This window comes from Gopherus flavomarginatus, chromosome 1 (genome assembly GCF_025201925.1).
Source record: "Gopherus flavomarginatus isolate rGopFla2 chromosome 1, rGopFla2.mat.asm, whole genome shotgun sequence".
Taxonomy (NCBI): Eukaryota; Metazoa; Chordata; order Testudines; family Testudinidae; genus Gopherus; species Gopherus flavomarginatus.
In genome coordinates, this window is record NC_066617.1 from 95,093,478 (window position 1) to 95,114,853 (window position 21,376).

Sequence of the window (21,376 nt, forward strand, 5' to 3'; positions counted from 1 at the left end):
TAAGTCAGGTTAACCAACGTAGTCCTTTTTTTTTTCCTCTTCCCCCCTCTCTATTTGTGGATTTGGGGGGCATTTAATAAAATATTCTTAAATGGTTCCCAATTATCATTCACATTTTTCTCTAAACTTTTTTCTTCCAGCTGATTTGAGTTATAATTTTTTTCAGATTTGTGAACTGGCCTTTTAAAGCACCCAGTATTTGTATTAATGGTTTTTGGACTTCTTTCTGTTTGCACATAAAAAGACAACTCTCTCAAGTCATGATCACTTTTACCTAAGCAACTACTAGTTTTTGTTTCTGTGATCAATTCCACTTTATCTAGCAAGATGAGGTTTAATATAGAATTGCCCCATGTTAGATGCAACAGATTTTGAGTTAAGGAATTGTAATCTTTAATTTTACAAATTCCAAGAATTAGTACTAGCCATATAGCAGGGCCACCTTACCTGTTCTGGTTTCAAGCTAGGTGCTACTTCTGTTTCTCTCTTCAGTTTCACCAATAACTTCAACATAAAATTTCATGTATTAAGAGCCCTTCTTGGGGTCTTTGTTTATTAACTAAGTTTTCAAAGAAGCATGAACTCCTACCCAGTCTTCCTCACTTGCTCACAACTGTTGGTACAGAGTTTGTAGCCCTGTCTTTGCTGAGGCCATCCTTTAGCAGACTTGCTCTCTATGCTCAAGTTGTCCTAGTTGGCTCCCGCTTTCTGCAGGCTCCAGGCCCTCTGCCTGGGAGCTACAGAGAGCCTCTGCATTAGAGCTGCGTATTCAGCCTTGCTGCTCCTTTGACTCTCTAGCGAGCCGTCATGTCCATGGCTTTCTGCCTGAAGTCTTTCCTTCTCTTGTCTTCCCTTTGGCTCGCCACAGGCTTCTGTTTTATCTCAACCTGATTTAACCACATGACCTACTTGTCATGTGACAGTCCAAAGCCTTGCCCATCCCAAGGCAAGCTCTCAATATCTACCAGAACCTCATTTCATAGATTATTAGGGTTGGAAGAGACCTCAGGAGATCATCTAGTCCAACCCCCTGCTCAAAGCAGGACCAATCCCTAACTGGCCCCCTCAAGGATTGAACTCACAACCCTGGGTTTAGCAGGCCAACGCTCAAACCACTGAGCTATCCCTCCCCCCATTGACACCAGACAGTTTGCTTCTCTGCCTGCAGTATCTTTAGTATTCTAAGCCTTCTCATATTTTCTTGATGCTATGTGTAAATAGGCAGAGCTTACAGTCATTGTTCATATAGGGCAAACCCATCTTCCATGTCCCACTTGCTCACAATCAGTGCACACAATTGGCAGTGCCCATGCCTTATTTCCTTTCTGTTTCTATGGCAGTTGACCCACTCTAGTTGCTGGACCTCCTTGATGCTGCTATTGCCTGGATGCTTTGAAAAACTGACATCAAAACTCCCACAGATAATGCTGCCTCTCCATATGCCAGCTCAAGAGGGTGAACATCTCACCATCGATGAAGGTCGTGGTGCCTACAGTTTTACCACACTCCATAAGATGTTTCAGTGCTCTGATCATTCTTTCCTCTAACCCTGGGTGGCCAAAGTTACTGATCCACTGAGCTGCATACGACCATCTTCAGAAGTTTGAGAGCCTGCCAGGGCTCCTGCTGAAGTCCTGAGCCCCGGCAGGCACACCATGCGGTGCTGAAGCCTCGAGAACCCCTCCTGGCTGTGCAGAAGCCAGAGACAACGTGGCGGGGTGGTGGCACATGGGGTCACATGCCCACCCAAATTTTTAGCAGGGTTTGCTGGCCTTGCTCAGTCACATGCTGCTACTGGGCCTACTCCCTGCATAGCAGCTGCCGGAGCTGGGCAAGCTGAGAACTGTGGCCATGGGGAGAGGCAGCGTCAAAATGATGGCAGCTGCTGCTTTTGCTGCTGCCTCTCCTCGCAGAACTAAAGCTGTGGCCCACCTCTGCAGTTCCCAGCTGTTAGCTCTGTGTGAAGATGCAATGGCAAATGCCTGGGAGCTGCAGGGAGGAGCCACTGAGGATAAGAGGAGATGTGTGCCTGTGGAGGGTGTGATTCAAACTGCTGGGGTGTTTGGAGGGTGTGTGAACTTTTAAATTTTGCTCCTCAACTCTCAGGCACCAGAGACTTCTGCCAGAAATGACTAGTCTCACCATCCCGCTGCAGGGCAGATGCCCTGAGATCACCCCTCCCCCCCAGTCTGGTAGGCTGAGAAAGGGGAGCGAGGGGAAAGAGTTTGAGCTGGGGGGCTCCATGAACTGCACTTTAACTGTAAAAGAGTCACAGTTTGGCTACCCCTGCTCTAAGCAGTTCTCTTCACTGCTTGGTGTCCTTTGCCTAAGCCTGCAGCTGCTCTGCTTTCCCTGTGAGCTCTCTAAGCTTGCTATGATCAGCATCCAGCTTAAGCTTCTTGTCCTCTCCTGTTTTTGGTTTTTCAATCCAGTCCCCTCTCTCTACCCTAGAGAAGGCCCCTTTTTCTCCTGCTGTGTTGCTTCTTCCAGCAGGTTATATTGTTTCCCCATCTTCATCTCTCTGCCTGAGGATTTATTTCCTTTTAGTTACCATATTCACAGGTCTTCAAGGGGAAGACCCTCCTGAAGTAGTGATCCACCTTTCCAGACCTGAAACATTTAAGCAGCCCCTTACCCCTCTATGTCTTTGCCTTCCAGTGCCTCTGCTTCTTATATATGTTCCTGAGGTTTGTCTTCCCTGAGCCCCTGCCCAGTGTTCGCACTGCTACCCAGGGCACTCAAACCTCTGATGTACAGGTTTTCTACCTCTGAAACATACCAGGACATTCATCTCTTGCTGGAGACACTGGTGTTCCTGTCATAGCTGCTGGGTATCAGCCATGCATGTTCCTGCTTCTGTTGGCTCTCCAGGAGTTGTAGAATGTCCTCCAGCCTTTTCTTTTTACTAAAGGGGGTTTGTCAGATTAATTCTGAAAACTACACCAGTTGTAGCAGCACTGCCTTACCCAGTCTGGCTTTGGGGTAGCCATTTCCTTGGTTTCCCCTCACTCAGGTTGCATCTCCCTACCTCCACCCTGGATTGTTTGCTGCAATGACTTGGCCCTCCAAATGAGTAAGGTGGACTTTTTCTTTAATGACTTATTTAGAGTACCAAGTCACTACAGCAAACAGTCCAGACTGGAGGTCGGAATACAAAAGTCTTCCACCCCAGACCCTGAGGGTCTGTCTTCAAGTTTTAGACACTCTTCAGCCCACCCTTTGGACCAAGCTTTTAGTACTTCCCACGTTCTGTTCAGTCTCTTCCTGAGCCCTTTCTTGGCTCTTTAGAGTCTCTTCTTGCTCTCTATTGAGCAGCAGCTCCCAGGGCTTTCTAACTTAAATCTTTTCTTCTCTTCCCTGTGGCTCTGCACAGGATTCTGTTCTTCAGGCATATGTCAGGGTGAATCTCACTGTAGGCATACATGCACTTCATGCATATGAGACTGAATTATTTCCACTAGCAGTGTCTGTCTGGGGTTGCACATGCACCCTGAGCTGAACTGCCCACAGAAGGGCATAAAGAGTGAGGCGCTGCGACCATCCTTCAGCTCCCTCTTAGCACCCACAGCAGCGAGACTGAACCTAGCGCCGTCCTCTCTGCTGACAACTCTAGCATGGTTTCATCAAAACCTCTGAAAAATTCCAGAGCAACCTTTAAAACTTTACTTTTAACCTTTTGGGCTCTTTAATCCTTGTCCAGATTGATATCCTTTGACCAGAACCCCCTCTGTAGATCGCCTTGTATAAGATGGAAGAATCAAAATTAGTGGGCTTCAAGCCCTGCCATTGTGTGACAGATTTATCCCACTTAAAGATGAGCACAACAAGTCCTCCTTTTGCCTGGGTGAATCCTACATCCCAAGAAAATCTTGGGATACACAGCTTAAACTTAATCTCTTAGAACAGTCTAGGAGGATGGCATCAGACTCAGAAAATCCAGGCTCAGGAACCAGCCAAACCTGCACCAACCAGGGCTCCAATGAGTAGGCATGTGAGACCCCCTAAGACTTCAGCAGAGACAACCACATTAAGCAAAGAAAAAGCACTGACAGCAACGTAGACATTGAGGCCATCGATATCTAAGGCATTGCCTCAGATGTTGAAACAGATCACTGTCAGATGCCGCCCAGAAACATCTGGGTAGGAATTTGAGGAAGTGCTCTGTCTCCTCCCATGCCATGCAGTGAGGCTTCAGAAGGTATTGTCGAATAAATCTTCCGAATCTCAGGACCGAAGAAAAATGTGTGAGAGCAAACTGCATTGTAGCAGACTCCTTTGAAACCAGGCCCAGTATCAGAGGCCCCATTGCCAGCATCAACCCCAGAACTGGGGAAATGAGTAGTGGAAACAGTCATTGACATAAAGATGCTTACAAGTACAGACAAGAGCTCTGGCATTGACAAGGTTATACTGTTTAGTTACTCCTCATCACCGGAGCAAACTTTTTCTCTCACACTGAGAAGAGAGTCATGTCCCATACCATCCCTGGGTGGCATTACCAGGAGAGTTCTTCTGCCTCTCAATCACCCTCCTACCTGTATGGTATGCTTCCATGACCCTTCTGGGGCTACTGGGTTCAGTCTTCCCATTCCTTGAGGAGCCACTTTTCCCCCTTCAAGATAGAAACGATCATCTCCCTCCACTACAGCTTCATTGACAAGACACCAGAATACCCAGAAGAATGGGACCTGGAGACAGAGACCACTAACACCCAGTGTTGCCTCCTAAAGACCTCTTTTCATTGCCTGATGAGGCAGTTGCCTTGGCACCAATACAGACATTGGAAAATATTAAAAGCATTTCAGGAGCTTCTATTAGAATTTGCAGACATATTGGAGATGGAGATTTGGTCACATCGGAGAAGTATCACAGACTATTCAATATTGTGTCAGCTGCAGCCCCTGCCCAAATTGCTATCCCTATAAATGAGGGCTTTCTAGACCAAACTAAAGCTCTATGCAAACACCAGCCATTGTACCACCCATGACAAAATGTATTGAAAAATGATACCAGGTGTCACCCTCCAGGTGTGAGTATTTTTATTCGCACCCCATCCCTGGCTCTCTAGTAGTCTCCCCTGCCCAAGAGAAATTACATTTGGTCAAGAACACACCAATAGATAAAGATCCCAAACAATTGTATCTGTTCGGGAGAAAGTCCTACACCTTGGCATTACTCCAGCTGTGAGTATCCATTTGCCAAGCACTCCTAGTTAAATAAGACAGTGCATTACACTTACTGAAACATTCCCGGAGCCTTTTACAAACAGAAATGGCCTTGTTTCTCTGGGTAGGAGCCATAGAAGAGGTGTTTCAGGAATAAAGGGGAAGATGCTTCTCTGCTGGGTATTTCTTCAGTCCAAAGAAGAAAGGAGGTCTTTGTCCTAATTTAGCCTTCAGGAGACTGAACAAATGCATATGTCGCCTCAGATTCAGATTTGTAACACTTTCATTATTGTGTTTCTCCAGGCTCAAGACTGGTTCATGATACATACTTCCATGTTGCTATTCACTCAGTTTGCAGAAGTGCCAAAGATTTATGGTGGTACTCAAACATTAGTAATACAGAGTTCTACCTTTTGGACTCTCCACAAGACTGAATATTCCCCAAGTGCCTGGCAGTAGTATCAGCACATCTAAGGAGGTAGGGACTTATATCTACCCGTACCTGGACAACAGGCTGCAGCTCAGGGGAAAACCCCAGGATGAGGCAGACAGCCATGGAGTAAGTTGTTTATCCCTAGTCTCTCTATTAAGGCTCCTGATGAGCTATGAAAAATTGCAAATCTCACCACCATAGGCGACAGAATTCATAGGAGCACTACTTGACGTGCAGGCAGCATGAGCATACCTGCTGGAAGACAGATTCAGGTCCCTTTTACATGAGACAAGGGTGAGACCATCTATGACAATTCACACACATCTAGCACTTCTAGGACACGTGCCAGTATTTACTTAATGTGATGTCACTTGCCAGACTTTACCTGTGGTCGTTACAGCACAGACTAAAAACAGTGTACTCCCTAGACAAACACTATACTTGCGGATTAGTTACAGTACATTGATCTGCTAGAACTTACTGTGAATATGAGGAATTAACTGTCCTTTTCAGCCCCTTCCTTGACAGTGACGCTTATTATGGATGCCTTAGGGACAGGTTGGGCTGACCACCAGAATCCCCTCCAAATATGAGAAGTGTAGTTCCCGAATCATCTGAAATTAAACATAGAATCATAGAATATCAGGGCTGGAAAGGATCTCAGAAGGTCATCTCGTCCAACTCCCTCCTCAAAGCCAGACCAATCCCCACAGGAATTACCTTTTGCTATGGGCCATCAGACTAGCCAGGATTGTGTTCCTACCTGGAACTCTGTAGTGCAGATCCTGATAGACAATACCTCCATGCATCACCTACCACTAGTTCTTCATCCCCCAGGGGTCAACATTTCAGATTTCTTGAGCAGAAACATGGTAACCAACCATTAGTGGTCACTGCAGAAATCCAGCCTGGACTGATATTCCAAAGGTGGTGTACCCTGATCATAGACCTGTTCACCTCAGCAGAGAACCCCAAATGTGAAGCCTTTTGCTCTAGGGGGCAACATGAGTGTAGGATCTCTGCCAGACACTTTTCTCTTTGAGTGGTCTCATGCTGTCCTCTGTGCCTTCCCACTGATTCCCCTGATCCCCAGGATAATATCCAAGATCAGATGGGACAAAGTCACTGTCATAATAGCCCCATGCTGGCCAGGACAGTTTTGGCAATCACACCTACACTAGATGTCCAGCCAACCTCCCATGCCTCCCCTCTTACCCAGACATAGTATCTAGGGTGTCAGATGCTGCATCTGGACCCACAGTTGCTGCACCTGACAGCTTGGATGCTGGCTAGATGAGTATCACTAACAGGGAATGCTCCAGACAGGTGCAAGAGAGTCTTATGCAGAGCAGGAAGGCTTCCACAGGAAGAACCTACTCTGTGAAATGGAAACATTTTTTTTTGTTTTGGTTTGGTTTTTATTTAATATGGCCAATTTAGAACTATGTAAATCTGGTCAAGGCCCCAATCCCAATGATCCTGTACTATGTGCTACTTTTGAAACAGTCAGGGCTGACATTTCACTCTCTCAAAGTTCATCTACCAGCAATATCTGTGCATCTTGCACCAGTTCTGTCACATTCTGTTTTCTCTCACCCCAGAGTGTCTAGAGTCTTCAAAAGCCTTCTCCATGCCTGCCCTCCAGTTAGAGACCCATTCCTACTTGGAACCTCAGTGTGATCCTCTTGTAGCTCAAGGAGCCTCCCTCCAGACCTCTATCAGAATGTTCAGTGTACCACCTTACCATCAAGATGGTCTTTCTAGTCACCATTATGTCAACATCATGTCAGCGATATTCAAGCTCTTATGGCTGGACTGCTGTGAATGTCGTATCACCACCATTTCCCTATGAAGAGAACAAACCCCAAGTTCATTCCCAGGTTTGAAGATTTCACCAGAATCAGACTATCCATCACCTTGCCAGACTTCTTTTGAAAACTTCACTCCTCTCCAGGAGAAAAATTCCATATCCTGGACACTTCCAGAGCTCTACTCTACTATCTAGATAGGACTGAGCCCTTAGCTCGCCTCCTTGTCTTTGTGGCCATATCAGGTATATCAGATGGCCCAGTTGATCTCTTCTCAGCTACTTTCCAAGTTGATTACACAGTGTACTTCCACCTGTTATCAGCTCTCCCTCTGAATGTGAAGGCTTACTCCACCAGGGCACAGGGGACCTCATCAGTCTGCTTCAGAAATATGCCAGTTTCAGATTTGGAAGACAGCTATGTGATGTAACACACTGGCTTTCATTAAACATTACGCACTTGACATGGCAGCTAGGGCAGATGCCAAGTTCAGAAGACCCAGAATGTCTATCTTTAAATCTTTATTTGATTAACACAACTGATAGTCCTCTTAGCCATGTGGAGGAGAATACTGCTTTCCAGGCCACCTACAATGGGATCTACACTGACACATTTGAAGAGGAAAATATTGTTATTCAGCCTACATAACTGGTTCTTTGAAGTATTGTAGTCAGTGTGGATTCCACAATTAGCCCTCCATCCCCGCTTTTCTGAGTCCTCAGCTGCACAGGCTTTGAATTGTGAGAAAACCAAAGGAGGATTGCAGCCATCCTCCTCTTTTATGCACTTGTGCAGGAGTATGAGGAGACTCCGGGTGTGTGCACAGCCCCAGCAGATGCTACTAATGAAAGGAATTCAGTCTCATGAATGAGAGGCACACGTGCAACTACAATGGGATCCACGCTGACTGCAACATCTCAAAGAACTAATTTCTATAGTGTAAATAACATATTTATCTCGACCCCAAAGGACTGATTTAGACGCATGATCTGCCTGTCATGTGACTTCGCTCACCTCGCCAGGTGGAAAAGATTAGCAAAGTTTCACAGTTGGGGCTGGTTATGTCTCCCTTAAAATACCACTTATCCTGCTGTAGGCAGCATGAGACTGTAAATATATGTCACTCAGATTGATGTCCACCATAATAATTCAGCTTTCTTTCCAACACAGTATAGATAATGCTTACGGAGCCAGTCAAGTGTTCTCTAGAGTGATTTTGGTGGTCTGTAAGAAACCACAACTAGTACCCCATCTTGTGCTTTAGCCTTTAGGATATTGATCTATAAGCATTCCAGATCATTTTCTTCTGAGTTGTCAGTGACTCTAAAACAGTTAAGGCCATTTTTGACCCCCCTCCCCTTTTGCCCAGTCAGTGCTTCATAAATAGTTAATAACCATTGATTTTTAATTTTCAATTATGTGAATCTTCCCACCAGATTTGAGCAATACCAACTAGGCTGAACTTATGCTCATAAATGTTAAATTCTGATTTCTCTTATTACCAGATTCCTAGCATTGGTAAACATATGCAATTAAATCATTTTTTCTTCATGCCCCTGGGCTAGGGAGGAGCCTGGCTCAGTGCTCAAGTAGCACCCAACCATTCCCGGTATGGTTTGTGTTGTTGCTCCTGTGTGATGGCAGCATGGACCCAGCTCTCTAGAGTGGTTCTTAAGTTATGTTTTAGTGTGTTATCAAAATTCTTCTGAGTGTAAATGACAGAAGGGAAATGGTCATTTTTAATAGCTTACATCAGTTAAAACTGAATAAATTTTGTGAGACAAAGAAAACAGCCTTTTCTATCACAAGGGCTTTCTCCCTGCCAAATTTGTAAAGGCCTGATGCAAACAATGGAGGTGTTAGAACTTATTTTAAAAGTTGAAAGTTTTATAATGTAAAGCCAGGTAACCTAATACAGGGGTCACTACTAGCTCCTCTTTTAATGACTATCCCATTTAAGAAAATGTCATGTAGCTGTTTGAAAAATAGTACCAACAAAAAACCAATTGCTTGTGCTCTCTGACTCAGTAGAAGCAATTAACTAACACTTATTCGTTGCATTAAAACCTTGTTGAGAATTGTGGGATTGGGTTATATGTATGAGCACATTTTTTTGCTCTGTTGGAATTGCTGTTAATACATAAAGAAACAAACAAATTAGTTAATTTCCAAGTCAAGTAAAAATATGGGATAGGAGGACAAAAATGAGACATTTATTTTCGGCATTCTAAGAGAGTTGGTACCACTTACAATGAAAAATTAAAATGTAAAGTGTTCGGTGTGTTTTTCCAGAATGATAAATTCCAGAATAAAAATAAACTATTGAAAGGCTTGTGGAAAAAGTAGCGTGCCATACAAGATTGAATTAGTGGTCCGTGTATAGAGCCCTGTGTGGATACACAATTTATATCCACAGAGCTATGGGGCTTTAGGGACAATGAGAGAGACCAGGAGGGCCATGGCCAGCAACCGGGCCAGAAACTGCAGAGGCGAAAGCAGCAGCATGTCAGGCCACTGCTTGCACCCAGCCCCGCCCTCAGCCCTGCCGACTGGGATGGGCACCAGGCTCACTAACAGCTGTTCCTGGTCATGCTGGTACGTACAAGAGGCTCGCACACTCCCGGACAGGAGTCCTGTCCACACTAGTATCAGTCTTTGGAGCACCTTACTGATTAAACGTTGGCCACTGCAAAGAGTGAGAGTTTATTCTTACTGTTCATATTTGTTTCTTAGGCCTTCCCTACATTCAGAGTTTCTCCAATTTAACTTTAACAAAGCTGTGATTTTAAATGGTTTTAAACAGATGCATCTTTTAATATAGATTAGGATTTAGCCAGTTTCTAATGCCTGGGAGTACTTTTACTATTAAGTAGCCACAGCGTAAAAGCTTTTTTGAAATTCCAAAAGCTTTTTAAATTCCAAATGAACAGTCAACTGATTTTCTTTTATTCACCGTTTTCACAACACACATGAAGAATTTCTGTAGAGTGGGAAGGCATGACATCTTTAAGGAAGCTGTGTTTGCCTGTTCCTTCATAGATGAATTTGATGTGTTTAATAATTCTTTTAAATTATTTTTCCAACCAAGTTGCCAGGTACCGAAGTAAGGATCACTTTTCTGTAACTTCTAGGATGATATCTAATATCTTTTTCTTAATTATAGGTGCAACATTTACTATCTTCCATTCCTCAGGTACAGTTGCTCATTTGGATGAGATTGCATATTTTTGTTAACCACGTAGCCACTTCATTCTAACGTTCTTTCAAAATTGGTGGATATACACAATCTGATCCTGTAGACTTCTTGTTTAATTTATCAGTGTATTCTGGTGTCTCCTCTTTTGATACTTCAGTTTCTGACAGTGCTTCATTTTTATTACTGGGAATGGGGGGGAGGCATCTCCCAAACATCCTCCATGCTGAAAACCGGAGAGAAATCATTTTGCTTTTCTACGATGTCATCATCTTCTCTAATTAATAAGAAACCTAGATGGTAGATTGTTAAATAGATGTATGTCTTTTCTTCTTCTCCGTTGTCAGATGGGAATACCTACATCACACTGTCCGGGTTCTGGAAACTTCCTCCTTAAACCCTCCATATCCCCCTGCCCTTTTATTGCTTTATATCTATTTACATTCACAACAACATTTTGGTCTTGTAGAACTCTATTTGATTGCAGGAATTGCTGTTGGGTGGTTTGAGGCATTGTCCTCTATCCCCACCCCATTCACAGATCCTTTTGGTTCATGGAAATCCCAATTTAATAAAGGCGATTGTGTGTTTGAGGTGTGTATTACTTATAAGACTTTTAAGTCCTATTGCAGACTCCCCAGGCTAATGTTTTCCACGTCAAACGTACTCTGGCCCTTACCTTTGGGTCTGTCCAAGGAGCACTCTGTGAAAATCAGAGTAGGGACAAGGGTAGCTTTGTCCTCCCCGCCCTGACCATCAGGCACCAGTCCAGTCCCCAACGTACACACTCTAATTTACTCCAGCAGCCAGTGGCCCTCAACAACCATAATTGTGTTGTCAGCTTTCACAATTGTATCGCAAATCTCACAGTATTAGGTATTTTACTTAAAGCTTCAGATTTTTTAAGCCAATCTCATAATTTGTATCATAGGCATAATGGAACACTAGCCATTCCCCTGTCCCAGTGTCCAGAAGAAAAATAGTGGCTCTATGCAAAGTGAGATTCCCCCTACGTTGGGGTGATGGTTAACCAGCCACAGGTTGGCCCTATCTTTAAGGGCTGTTTTGCACTGCCAGAGAGGCACAGAGTATCCCTAATGCACCAGAAGTGGAGAATCATTCCCACTGTATCCAAAATGAAGGATGATGATGTTTTATTTCCAAAGGTTTGTAGGGAGGAGGAAATGAAACCAAAGCCTACTTTCTTTGAGTGATGGTCCCTGTTATGTATCCCAGTTGTAGGTGTGCATGCATGCCATGCACTGGAGACCGTAGGGTTTCGTAGCCATGTCCATTGACCTGCTCATGTGTAACCTTGTGCTCACAGCCAAGGTTATGATAAGCCATATGGGTTGACGCCTCTCCAGTTCCCTCTTACTGTCACATGGCTGGAGTTAGAACCCCTGTTCCTCTGCAATCTTAGTGTTTACACTGAGAGCTTTTATTCTACCTTTTATATAGTAGTTCTTTGTTTTTTTGTAGTGTAGATAGTTTTACATAATTCTGATAGTTACTTAGTGATAGTTTTCCCTGGTTGGAGTCTGACCTTGACCACCACTTCTTCCCATGGACTATGCTTTCCAGTCCTGGGTTTAAGAACTATTTCCTACCCTTGCTTATTCTCCATGAATGACTAGCACCAGCACTCTCTCTACTGCCTCAGGGAAGCCCATATTGCTGTTTGCTTTTCCTGCCGCAGAGCTGGGAGGTGCGACAATTGCACCTCAGAAAGCACCTCAGGGAGGAGGCGACAGCAGATGGCTGTGGACACTGCCGTGTGCTGTACTGTACTACAAACTGCGTATCCTCCTGCATCCATGTATCCACCTCCACACTGATTACTGCTCACTACTCTCCCACGATTGGACTACATACAAGGACCACCACTTGAAGAAGAAGAGGCGGTTACTTAGCTGAAACTGGAGGTTCGAGATGTGTGGTCCCTATATGTATTCCAATAACTGCCCTCCATCCCCTCTGCTGTGGACTAGTGGTATCAGCGATAAAAGGGTCACTAGAGAGACGTCAATCCACACAGCCTGTTATAACCTTGGCTGGGAGCACAAGGAGACACATGACATATGGGTCAACAGACACTGCTACAAAAACCCTCCGGCGCATGGCCTGCACGTACATTCATGATTGGAATATGAATAGGGACCACACATCTCGAAGAACTTCCAGTTACAGGTAAGTAACCTCCTCTTATTCATTAACTCATCCAGCCAGCATGAACTTGCAGCACTTACAAACTAGCTAGCAAGCCAACTGTTCAAGTCTGCTTTGAAAGTGTAAACAAAGAAATCCTTTTAAACGAACTGCCGTTGTGTACCCATGGTATTGATCAGAGAGCTTTGAGAAAATTTGTTGTGTTTTAACGTCACATCCGTAGAACCTAAAGCAGCAGTTTATTTGAAGTTTTTTAAGATGCACTAAGATCCTTGTCCCAGCTTTCAAACTAGCTTTATTCTTTCTGCTTAGTCACCCTCTTGCAAGCTTGAAACTGACATTTTCCCTTATTGTTCTCAGTGATTTATTCTGATGTATGTGTTCTGGTTGTAGTGTAACACTTGGGAGTGCTGAGGCTGTATGGGTTTTTTTGCTTAGTTTTACCGTATGGCTTTTAACCCTTTCGTCTGATGCTGTAATCTCAGATGTAAACCAAAGTGGTCGTATCTGATCAGAATTTGCATTAGAAACTTTCAAAGAGGAGACCCAGCAACTCATTTTTGGGAGACTGTGTGATCTAGTGGATAAAACACTTAAACTGGGATATGGAAGACCTGTGTTCCATATCCAGTTCTGCCATTAGATCTGATACCTCCTTTTGTAAATTGCTTTGAGATCTACAGATGAAAAGCATTTATATAAGAGCAAAATGCAGTTATTTATTGTTTATTAAAGAATACCCAGGCTTCTGTAAATAAGATATTCATAATTTAGTGAATTATATTCTTCCCACTGAGCTGTTAGTGAACCAGTAACACAGTATCCTGTTGTAAGGTGCTGGGTTTCTGTCAAAATGTCATCTTTAGAATGAGATGTAAAATAGAATGCTTGACCACTCATCACTATTAAAGATTCCATGCTACTTTTGGAAGCATAGGGAGAATAGCTCTGGTTATTTGGCCAAATTCCAATTAGGGTAATTACATTCTGCCTACCTAAACCAAAAATTAGTCCTACAGTTACACCTAGAAAGATTCTTTACTTTCTGTTAAACAGCTGCAGCATTTTACAACATATGACTTGTGGGGATGGGTATATCTGCTATCTGTCAAGCAGCGATACACTTTTTAAAGCATGCTGTTTATTGCACCATATACAACATCGTATAACTCCAACTAATCAAAGCGTGTATTATGTATGTGTACAGCATGTACATGAAGCATTAAAGGCTTCAGTTCTCTGACACGTGCACTTTTGTTAAAGTACAATGCAAGTAAAAATGCACATGAAGCAGACAGGAGCTTGATTATTAAGGTTTTCTCTACAGATCAACAGAAAGTAAACTGTCTGACACTCAATTTATCTGTCTCAGAAAGATAAGGAGCTGATTGAGTTGACTGTTAGAATATGAACTTGTGGTTCCTGGAAGAATAGGTATTTCATACTTGATGCTTTCTCCATTAAGCTATTACCTGCTGAAGGCTGGAAGTTTTATTTCAATGGAATGTCTTTTTTCCAATTAATGGAACATCTAGCCACATTGAGTAACTATATTGGCTTGATTTTTTTACTCTAAAATGTAAAATTGTAAATTATGATCATTTGAATGTCAGTATAGTTACTGCAACCTTCTCTCCAGCTTGTCAGACTTGGATATCTTCCTGTTCCAGTTAATCTAAAATGCAGTTTCCTTTTCCTGACCCTGTCTCTTGCTTCTCAGATTTCTGCATTTTCCTGCTATAGTTCCTGCTGTTTTCCTGTATGAAGTTCAAGCTTCTCTTCACCTTTATGGTTCTCAGTAATTTCACCCTGGTCATTTTTTTTGCCTTCATCTCCTTCCACTACCTTCTTTGCTGCTTTCTGCACCACCTGATAGGTCTGAAATACCCTTCCCATTAATAAACAATAATTTCCCCTCAACTTCTGTATCAGTGAAGTACTAAAGCCAAAATATATTCTATGAAACATTTGAGCTTTGCGTAGTCAAGCCTTAACTGTGTCTCCTCCCCGTCTTGTTTTCACTTGTGCATTTAGTTGATGAGCCCTTGGGGTAGAGGCATGTTATGTTTGGCAGTGACCCATTTACAGCAATATTTAAAGGATGAACACAACTAGGTTTCAGAATAATAATGTGGATCACATTTTGCTGTGGTGGTGGTTCAATTTGTCTAGTTTCAGGACAGAATTGCCGTTCACATTGGAAAGGTTTTCTTCACAATGAGGGAAGCTAGTAACTTGTTTTAAATAAAAGTTTATAATTCCCACCCCCACGCCTCCCACCCACCCCCAAAAAAACCCACCCAGCAATGAGTGATACCAGAAAGTTGACAGTGGTTCATGTGTAGTAAGATGAGGCCCTGAAACATGAACTCTTACCACAGGCCCTGTATGAGGCCTAAGGCCTGAACTACAGTAATGGTCAAGACTTTGCTAACATAAAGCAAAGTTAAGCCATGAACCAGAGGCAGGCCCTGCTCACAGAAGCTGGCAAGGAAAGGGCTGATGGTGGAAAAAGAGACATACCTAAAAGGTACTGGACACCAGATACCAGAACATTTGCATACTTGTGCATTCCACACAGATAAGGAACAAGCTCACCCATCCCAATGACAGGGTAATATGATGGATAGAGTTGTTTTGTTCAAACCAATGTGTACAAAGTGAGAGGTGGCACATTACTTTGTAGTAGGGTTGTACCTTGCTATGTAGAGGGGTTGCATCTCAATACATCAGGAGTGATGTGTAACTTGTTTGTACCTGTGTATAAGAATGCACCCCTGACTGGATATCTTTGTCTGGCCTAGGGGGCAGTGGAAGGTCCCGCCACTGACTGAGCCAGTCCATTGTCAAGGAGCACATACGTACTAGCTAGCAGCACCTTGGATATTTAATCTGGGGAGCTAGAGACTGTTTCTCTCTTCGACAATAAACCTGGCCCGGGTGCCTTCGTACCTTACTAGAGTGTGTGGTCATTGGGGGTTCTCTCGGGGTCTGCTGTGTCAGCTGTCTGCACAGAGCCGGGGCAGCACACACAGAGAACACACACACAGCCAACTGATAGCAAAGTTTCAAAGAACTAGCCACAGTGACTTCAAGATCTTTCTTGAGTGTTGACAACTAATTTAGATCCCATCATGTTGTATGTTTAGTTGGAATTGTTTTCCAGTGTGCATTATTTTGCATTTATCAGCACTGAATTTCATCTGCCATGTTTTTGCCCAGTCACCCAGTTTAGTGAGATCCCTTTGTAACTCTTTGCAGTCTGCTTTGGATTTAACTATCTTGAGAAAGTATTCAATATCTTTATCAATGATCTGGAAGAAAACTTCATTGTTGATAAAGTTTGTAAATGACACTAAAATCAGTGGAGTAGTAAATAATTGGGACAAGTTAGTTCTTTAGAGCAATGTGGATTGCATGGTAAGCTGGGCTCACTCAAACGTGTTTACAGCTAAATCCATGCAGGAACAAAGAATATAGGTCACACTTATAGAATGGGAAAATGTATTTTGGGCAACTGTGACTTCAGGGTCATGGTGGATAATCAACTGAATGTGAGCTGACAATGCAATGCACCTACTTAAAAAGCAAAGGCAATCCTTGGCTGTATATGCAGGGGAATATTGACTAGAGTAGGAAGAGATGTCTGGCATTAGTGAGACCGTTACTGGAGTACTGTGTTCAGTGACGTGTCCATGCTTTAAAAAAGACAAATTGGAAGTGTTTCAGAAAAGAGCTACAAGAACAATTCAAGGTCTGGAAAATCTGTTTTATGGTGGGTTATTAATGATCAATCTATTTAGCTTATCCAAGAGATGGTTGGATCCGGATAACTTGATCACTGTCTAACTATCTTCCTGGGGAGAAGATTTCTGACAGTCAAAGGCTTTTTAATCTAGCAGACAAGGCATAAAAAGATCAAATGGCTGGAAGCTGTAGGTTGACAAATTCAGATTTTAAGTGAGGCACAAAATTTTAAGTAATTAGCCATCGGTCATTTCTCTGTTGCTTGAAGTAACTAAATCAAGACAGAATATCATTCTGAAAGATGCTGTGGCTGAACCAGAAGTTATAGGGTTGATGCAGGAGTCAGTTGGTGAAATGTTATGGCCTGTGTTGTGCAGGCTGTCGGCACAGATCAAAAAATATGGTGTTTATGACCATAAAATCTATGGCAATGGTGGTGTTGGCACCTAGCAGCCATGTTTTAAAAGTACTTTTTCTTCTTTGAGTTGTTTCTCATGTGCCTTCCGTCTTAGGCTACGTCTACACTACAGCATAAAATCGAAATAACTAAAACCGGTTTTATAAAACCGATATTATAAAATCGATTTTATGAGTCCACACTAGGGCACATTAATTCGGTGGTGTGCGTCCATGGTCCGAGGCTAGCGTCGATTTCTGGAGCGGTGCACTGTGGGTAGCTACTGTAAAATGATGAGGCCAATAACTTCGATTTCCGTCCACACTAACCCTAAATCGATACAGTAATATCAATTTTAGCGTTACTCCTCTTGTTGGGGAGGAGTACAAAATCGATTTTAAGAGCCCTTAAAATCGATTTAAAGTGTGTTGTAGTGTGGACGGGTACAGCGTTAAATCGATTTAACGCTGTTTAAATCGATTTAACTGCGTAGTGTGGACCAGGCCTTAGGTGTGTGTGTATGTGCAGGATCTGAAGTCCCAACAGATCTGGAATTTCATTGCTGGAAATTTTTCTCTTAATGGTATCCATTGGGCCACTCTAGTGCCCTCTGGAGTTGCATGCTTATGCGCTGGTATAAGGGGTGCTGCTGGCCCTGCACTCTCGCAGTTTCTTCTTACCACCCGTGGTGGTCGTTGGAACAATCCTTCTTACTTCAGAAAGGCTTCTTCCTAGTGGTTTTCAGACTTTTCCTACATTTGTGATTGTCATAGTGTAGCGTATATAGTTTCAAGCAGTTTTAATGTATGTATTTAGCGTGAATGGTTAGTTCTTATTGTGGAGGGACTTCTTAGCCCCAGGGGCTGGGCCTGCCCCAATCCCCAGGCTTCAAGCCTTGTGCCTCTTGTGGCAAGCCTATGTCCGTGAGTGACCTGCACTCCAGCTGCTTAAAGTGCCTGGGCAACACTCGCGTGAAGGACAGATACCAGATCTGTTGGGACTTCAGATCCTGCACCAAGAAAGAGGGGGACATCAGATTGAAAGTTATCTTCATGGAAGCTGCCCTCAGACCTGTCTGAAAGCCAAGCTGCTCCGATTTGGCGCCGAGTACTTCGACGTCAGTGTGAAGTGCTCCCCCAGCACTGAGGTCTTCCCATCACCATTCTCCATCTCCAGTGCTGAGGAAGAAGCATAAGAAGCAGCACACTGAGAGGGTGCTCGTTGGTGCAGAAGAGAGGCAAGTGGCGAGAACAGAGATTAGTGAGACCCCATGCGGGGCCACTCTTCTACCCCCCGGACCAACACTGAGGGCATTGAGCCTGGTGCAGGACCCTCTGTAGACACAAGGAAGCCACCATGGTGCTAACAGACTGATGGTACCATCGACCCCAGAGGCTTTTCAGGCAGCTAGGGACCTTCTCTCTCTTTCGGTTCCGCCAACCCCAGTAGGGCACCTGCCAGCTCCAGTGTCTGTAAGCGGGAGGGAACAGGGTGCATCAAGCACCTTCCTGGCACTGGGTCCCCCAGCACTATCTAGGAGCAAGCCCTACCTGATCCCAGCATCCCTATTTCTGGCATGCCACCAGTCCCCAGACCCCTGGCACCATATGGAGGCATAAGTGGGTACCACGCCAACATTGTTGCCGAGAGAAGAATCCTCTTCGGAGTCCAAAAGGAACCTTATGTACCGTGGCAAGCCCACCATCTGTACACAGCCTACTCTCCACCAAGCTTTAGCGCTAATCATTCAAAGCTGAAGTTAGTCCAAAATAATGGCAGCCTGATTATTAAGTGGAGATAGCTTGTCCTGCTGCTGCTTCATGAGCTGCTGTTGGGTTTTGACCATTTAATGCTGTAAATGACTTGGGTCTGAGTTACCAGAGGTCACCTCTTTCATTGTGCCTTGCAGTTATAGGTGAGATGAAAGGCACTTGAGCTGGAATTCTCTCTGTATATGTCTTCAGTCCTGGAATGTTCTTCCCTGACCTTTACTCTGCCACAGCCTGGATTTGTTTACTTTTGAATGTGCTGGAAAGCTCGTCTACATTTCTCAGACATTTCACAAGAAAACAGTTGGAAGAGATTAATCATAAAGTTTAAGGTCAGAAGGGATCACCAGATGATCTAGCCTGACCACCTATATATCACAGGCCACCAGCACTCACACACTAAAGCCAACAACCAAAATTAGACCAAGTATTACAGCCCACAGGAGACTGTGCCAGAGGCAGAGAATAGGAGGGACTGAGGTACACCAATGCCTAAGGCCTGTACAATGGCAGGGAATTATCATATGACTTCTGTGTCTTTGCAGAACTGGTGATTTATAATGAGCTGGACAGTTGCTGGTATTTAGATGGCAGGCTAATTAATGCATTTTAGAGGGTATTGAAACCTGAATATTCTTGGCTCTTCTTGCTTCCAACCTGGAGATGAAATTAACACAAATGTAATTTGGATATCAAATGATTATGCAGAGATTATATTTTCTCTGAGCAAGATTTTTTTTTTTCCTGCCTGCCTTCTGAAATTCTCATTAGCGTGATTATGGCCACTTATTTGCAGTGCCATGTATCTCTTGAAATTGAGCCATTTTATAATAGAGTTGTGGCTTTCAGGACTCCTTATTGTAAGCATCTTGTTATGAAATCAAAAAGCTGCCAGTGTACTCAATGTTTTCAAAGTATATGTTTTGAAGGGGAAGAGGTACCATGCCTCCAAAAATTTCAGAGCTACTCTTATTAAATTAAAAATAATGCAAAAAATCAATGGGAAATTTCTTCTTTAGAGCTCTGATTACTCTTCTCGTGTACAACCAACAAAGAAATAGTGTTATGCCTAGACTGAAGGCAATCACATGGGGTGACCAGATATCCCGATTTTATAGGTACAGTCCTGATTTGGGGGGCTTTCTTATATAGGCACCTATTACCCCCCGCCTCATTCTGATTTTTCACACTTGCCCTCTGGTCACCCTGCAATCACAAGAGATGAACAAGAATGTCATTGTGCCTGAATCTTATAAAAGTGAAAGCTGTGCTTATGTAACAAGCCAGCAATGTGAAGAAAAAATCTAACACTGATAGCAAATATTTCTAAGGAGTTAAGCTTGCTATTTTAAGGAACACCAGATATAACAAAAACATTTCAATTCTTTAAATTTTGTTAAGTTTCTGTTCTTGGTTTTGTCCCAGTAGAGCTTTGATTGTAAATTCCTCAGATCAGGAACTGATTTTTTTTCTCTGTTTGTACAGCACGTAGCACAGTGGAGTCCTGGTCTGTGACTAGGGCTCCTAGGTGCTACAGTAATACTTTTTAAAAATTGTTAATTATTATTTGTAACCCTTGTCTCTGTACAGTCAACAGCAGGAGCATCGTTACTGGCAAATGCCTCACCTCTGACTCTTATGACATCACCCCTGTCTGTAACCAATCAGAATGTGACATCTGCACCATTGACTCCTTTTGGGATGCTGGGTGGCCTTGTTCCTGTGACCGTACCCTTCCAATTTCCCTTGGAGCTGCTTGGCTTTGGGACGGACACAGCTGGAGTAACAACCACCTCGGGATCTACCTCAGCGGCTTTCCACCACAGCCTAGCTCAGAGTAAGTGAAGCTAGTTATTCACACTGCAATCTAATTCAGCATCCTTCCTTACTTCACCACTTGCAAACTCAAATTGGGAAGGAAGTGATGGAAACACCATTGCCTGAGTTCCTTTAAAGTTGGACTGGGCAAAGTACAGCATTATAATATGTTACATAAGAAGTCTCTAGTTGTGTATGATTCTAAAAATTAGTCACAATTTTCTTCAAGAAGTTGACCAGCACTAACATGTTCATACTATACAGTAGGATTTGAACTTGCTTTTTGTATTCATTTGTCCCACCTTTTTAGAAGAGAGAACACAGTTTTATTAGAGCAGTTTCTGTGCTACAAGTTTTACAGAGCAATGAATCAGAAGACTGGTAATGCAGAGATACTTGATCAAGGTCACAGCCATGCTCCCCTCAGTAGCAGCTCACATAGAGCCTCTGATACTGGAACCATTTTTAATTGCAAAGGGGAATATTGACCAGGACAGGATCGATTATCTCCTAGTGTAGAAAAAGCCTTTAGATTTTCCACTTGGGATTATTATTGGAGGCAATGGGACCTTTCTGTTTACTGAAATAGTCCAAAGGATTGCATTTCTAACATGCCCCCTGCTCGGTGCTGAATGGACCAACTTTTGGTGATGTTAACCCATTGGCCCTTTATCCCACATGTGATAGCGCTATCATGTAATTTTGGATATCTCATTTAAGGTTTGGGGTATGGCTTAAAACAAGTAATGGGAATGTGCTGATGTGCATCTACTTATTTATGTAGCGCCCATCAACATAGGTCTGAAAATAAGAGGCTGCTTTTTTTAAACGTGACTGCCTTCTTGTATACATTGGATGTGAATTCCTGCACCCCCCA

At 43.4% G+C, this 21,376-nt stretch overlaps 1 protein-coding gene across 5 annotated transcripts in view; it reads left to right on the forward strand.

Annotated features, from left to right (window-relative positions):
- UBN2 (ubinuclein 2) overlaps nt 1-21,376 on the forward strand; it is a 120,806-nt gene that overhangs the window by 81,876 nt on the left and 17,554 nt on the right. For all 5 annotated transcript variants that reach the window (XM_050953778.1, XM_050953787.1, XM_050953784.1 and 2 more), the window contains one exon: nt 20,272-20,518. In XM_050953778.1, coding sequence (XP_050809735.1) covers nt 20,272-20,518 — 247 coding nt within the window. The remainder of the gene's footprint in view (nt 1-20,271; nt 20,519-21,376) is intronic.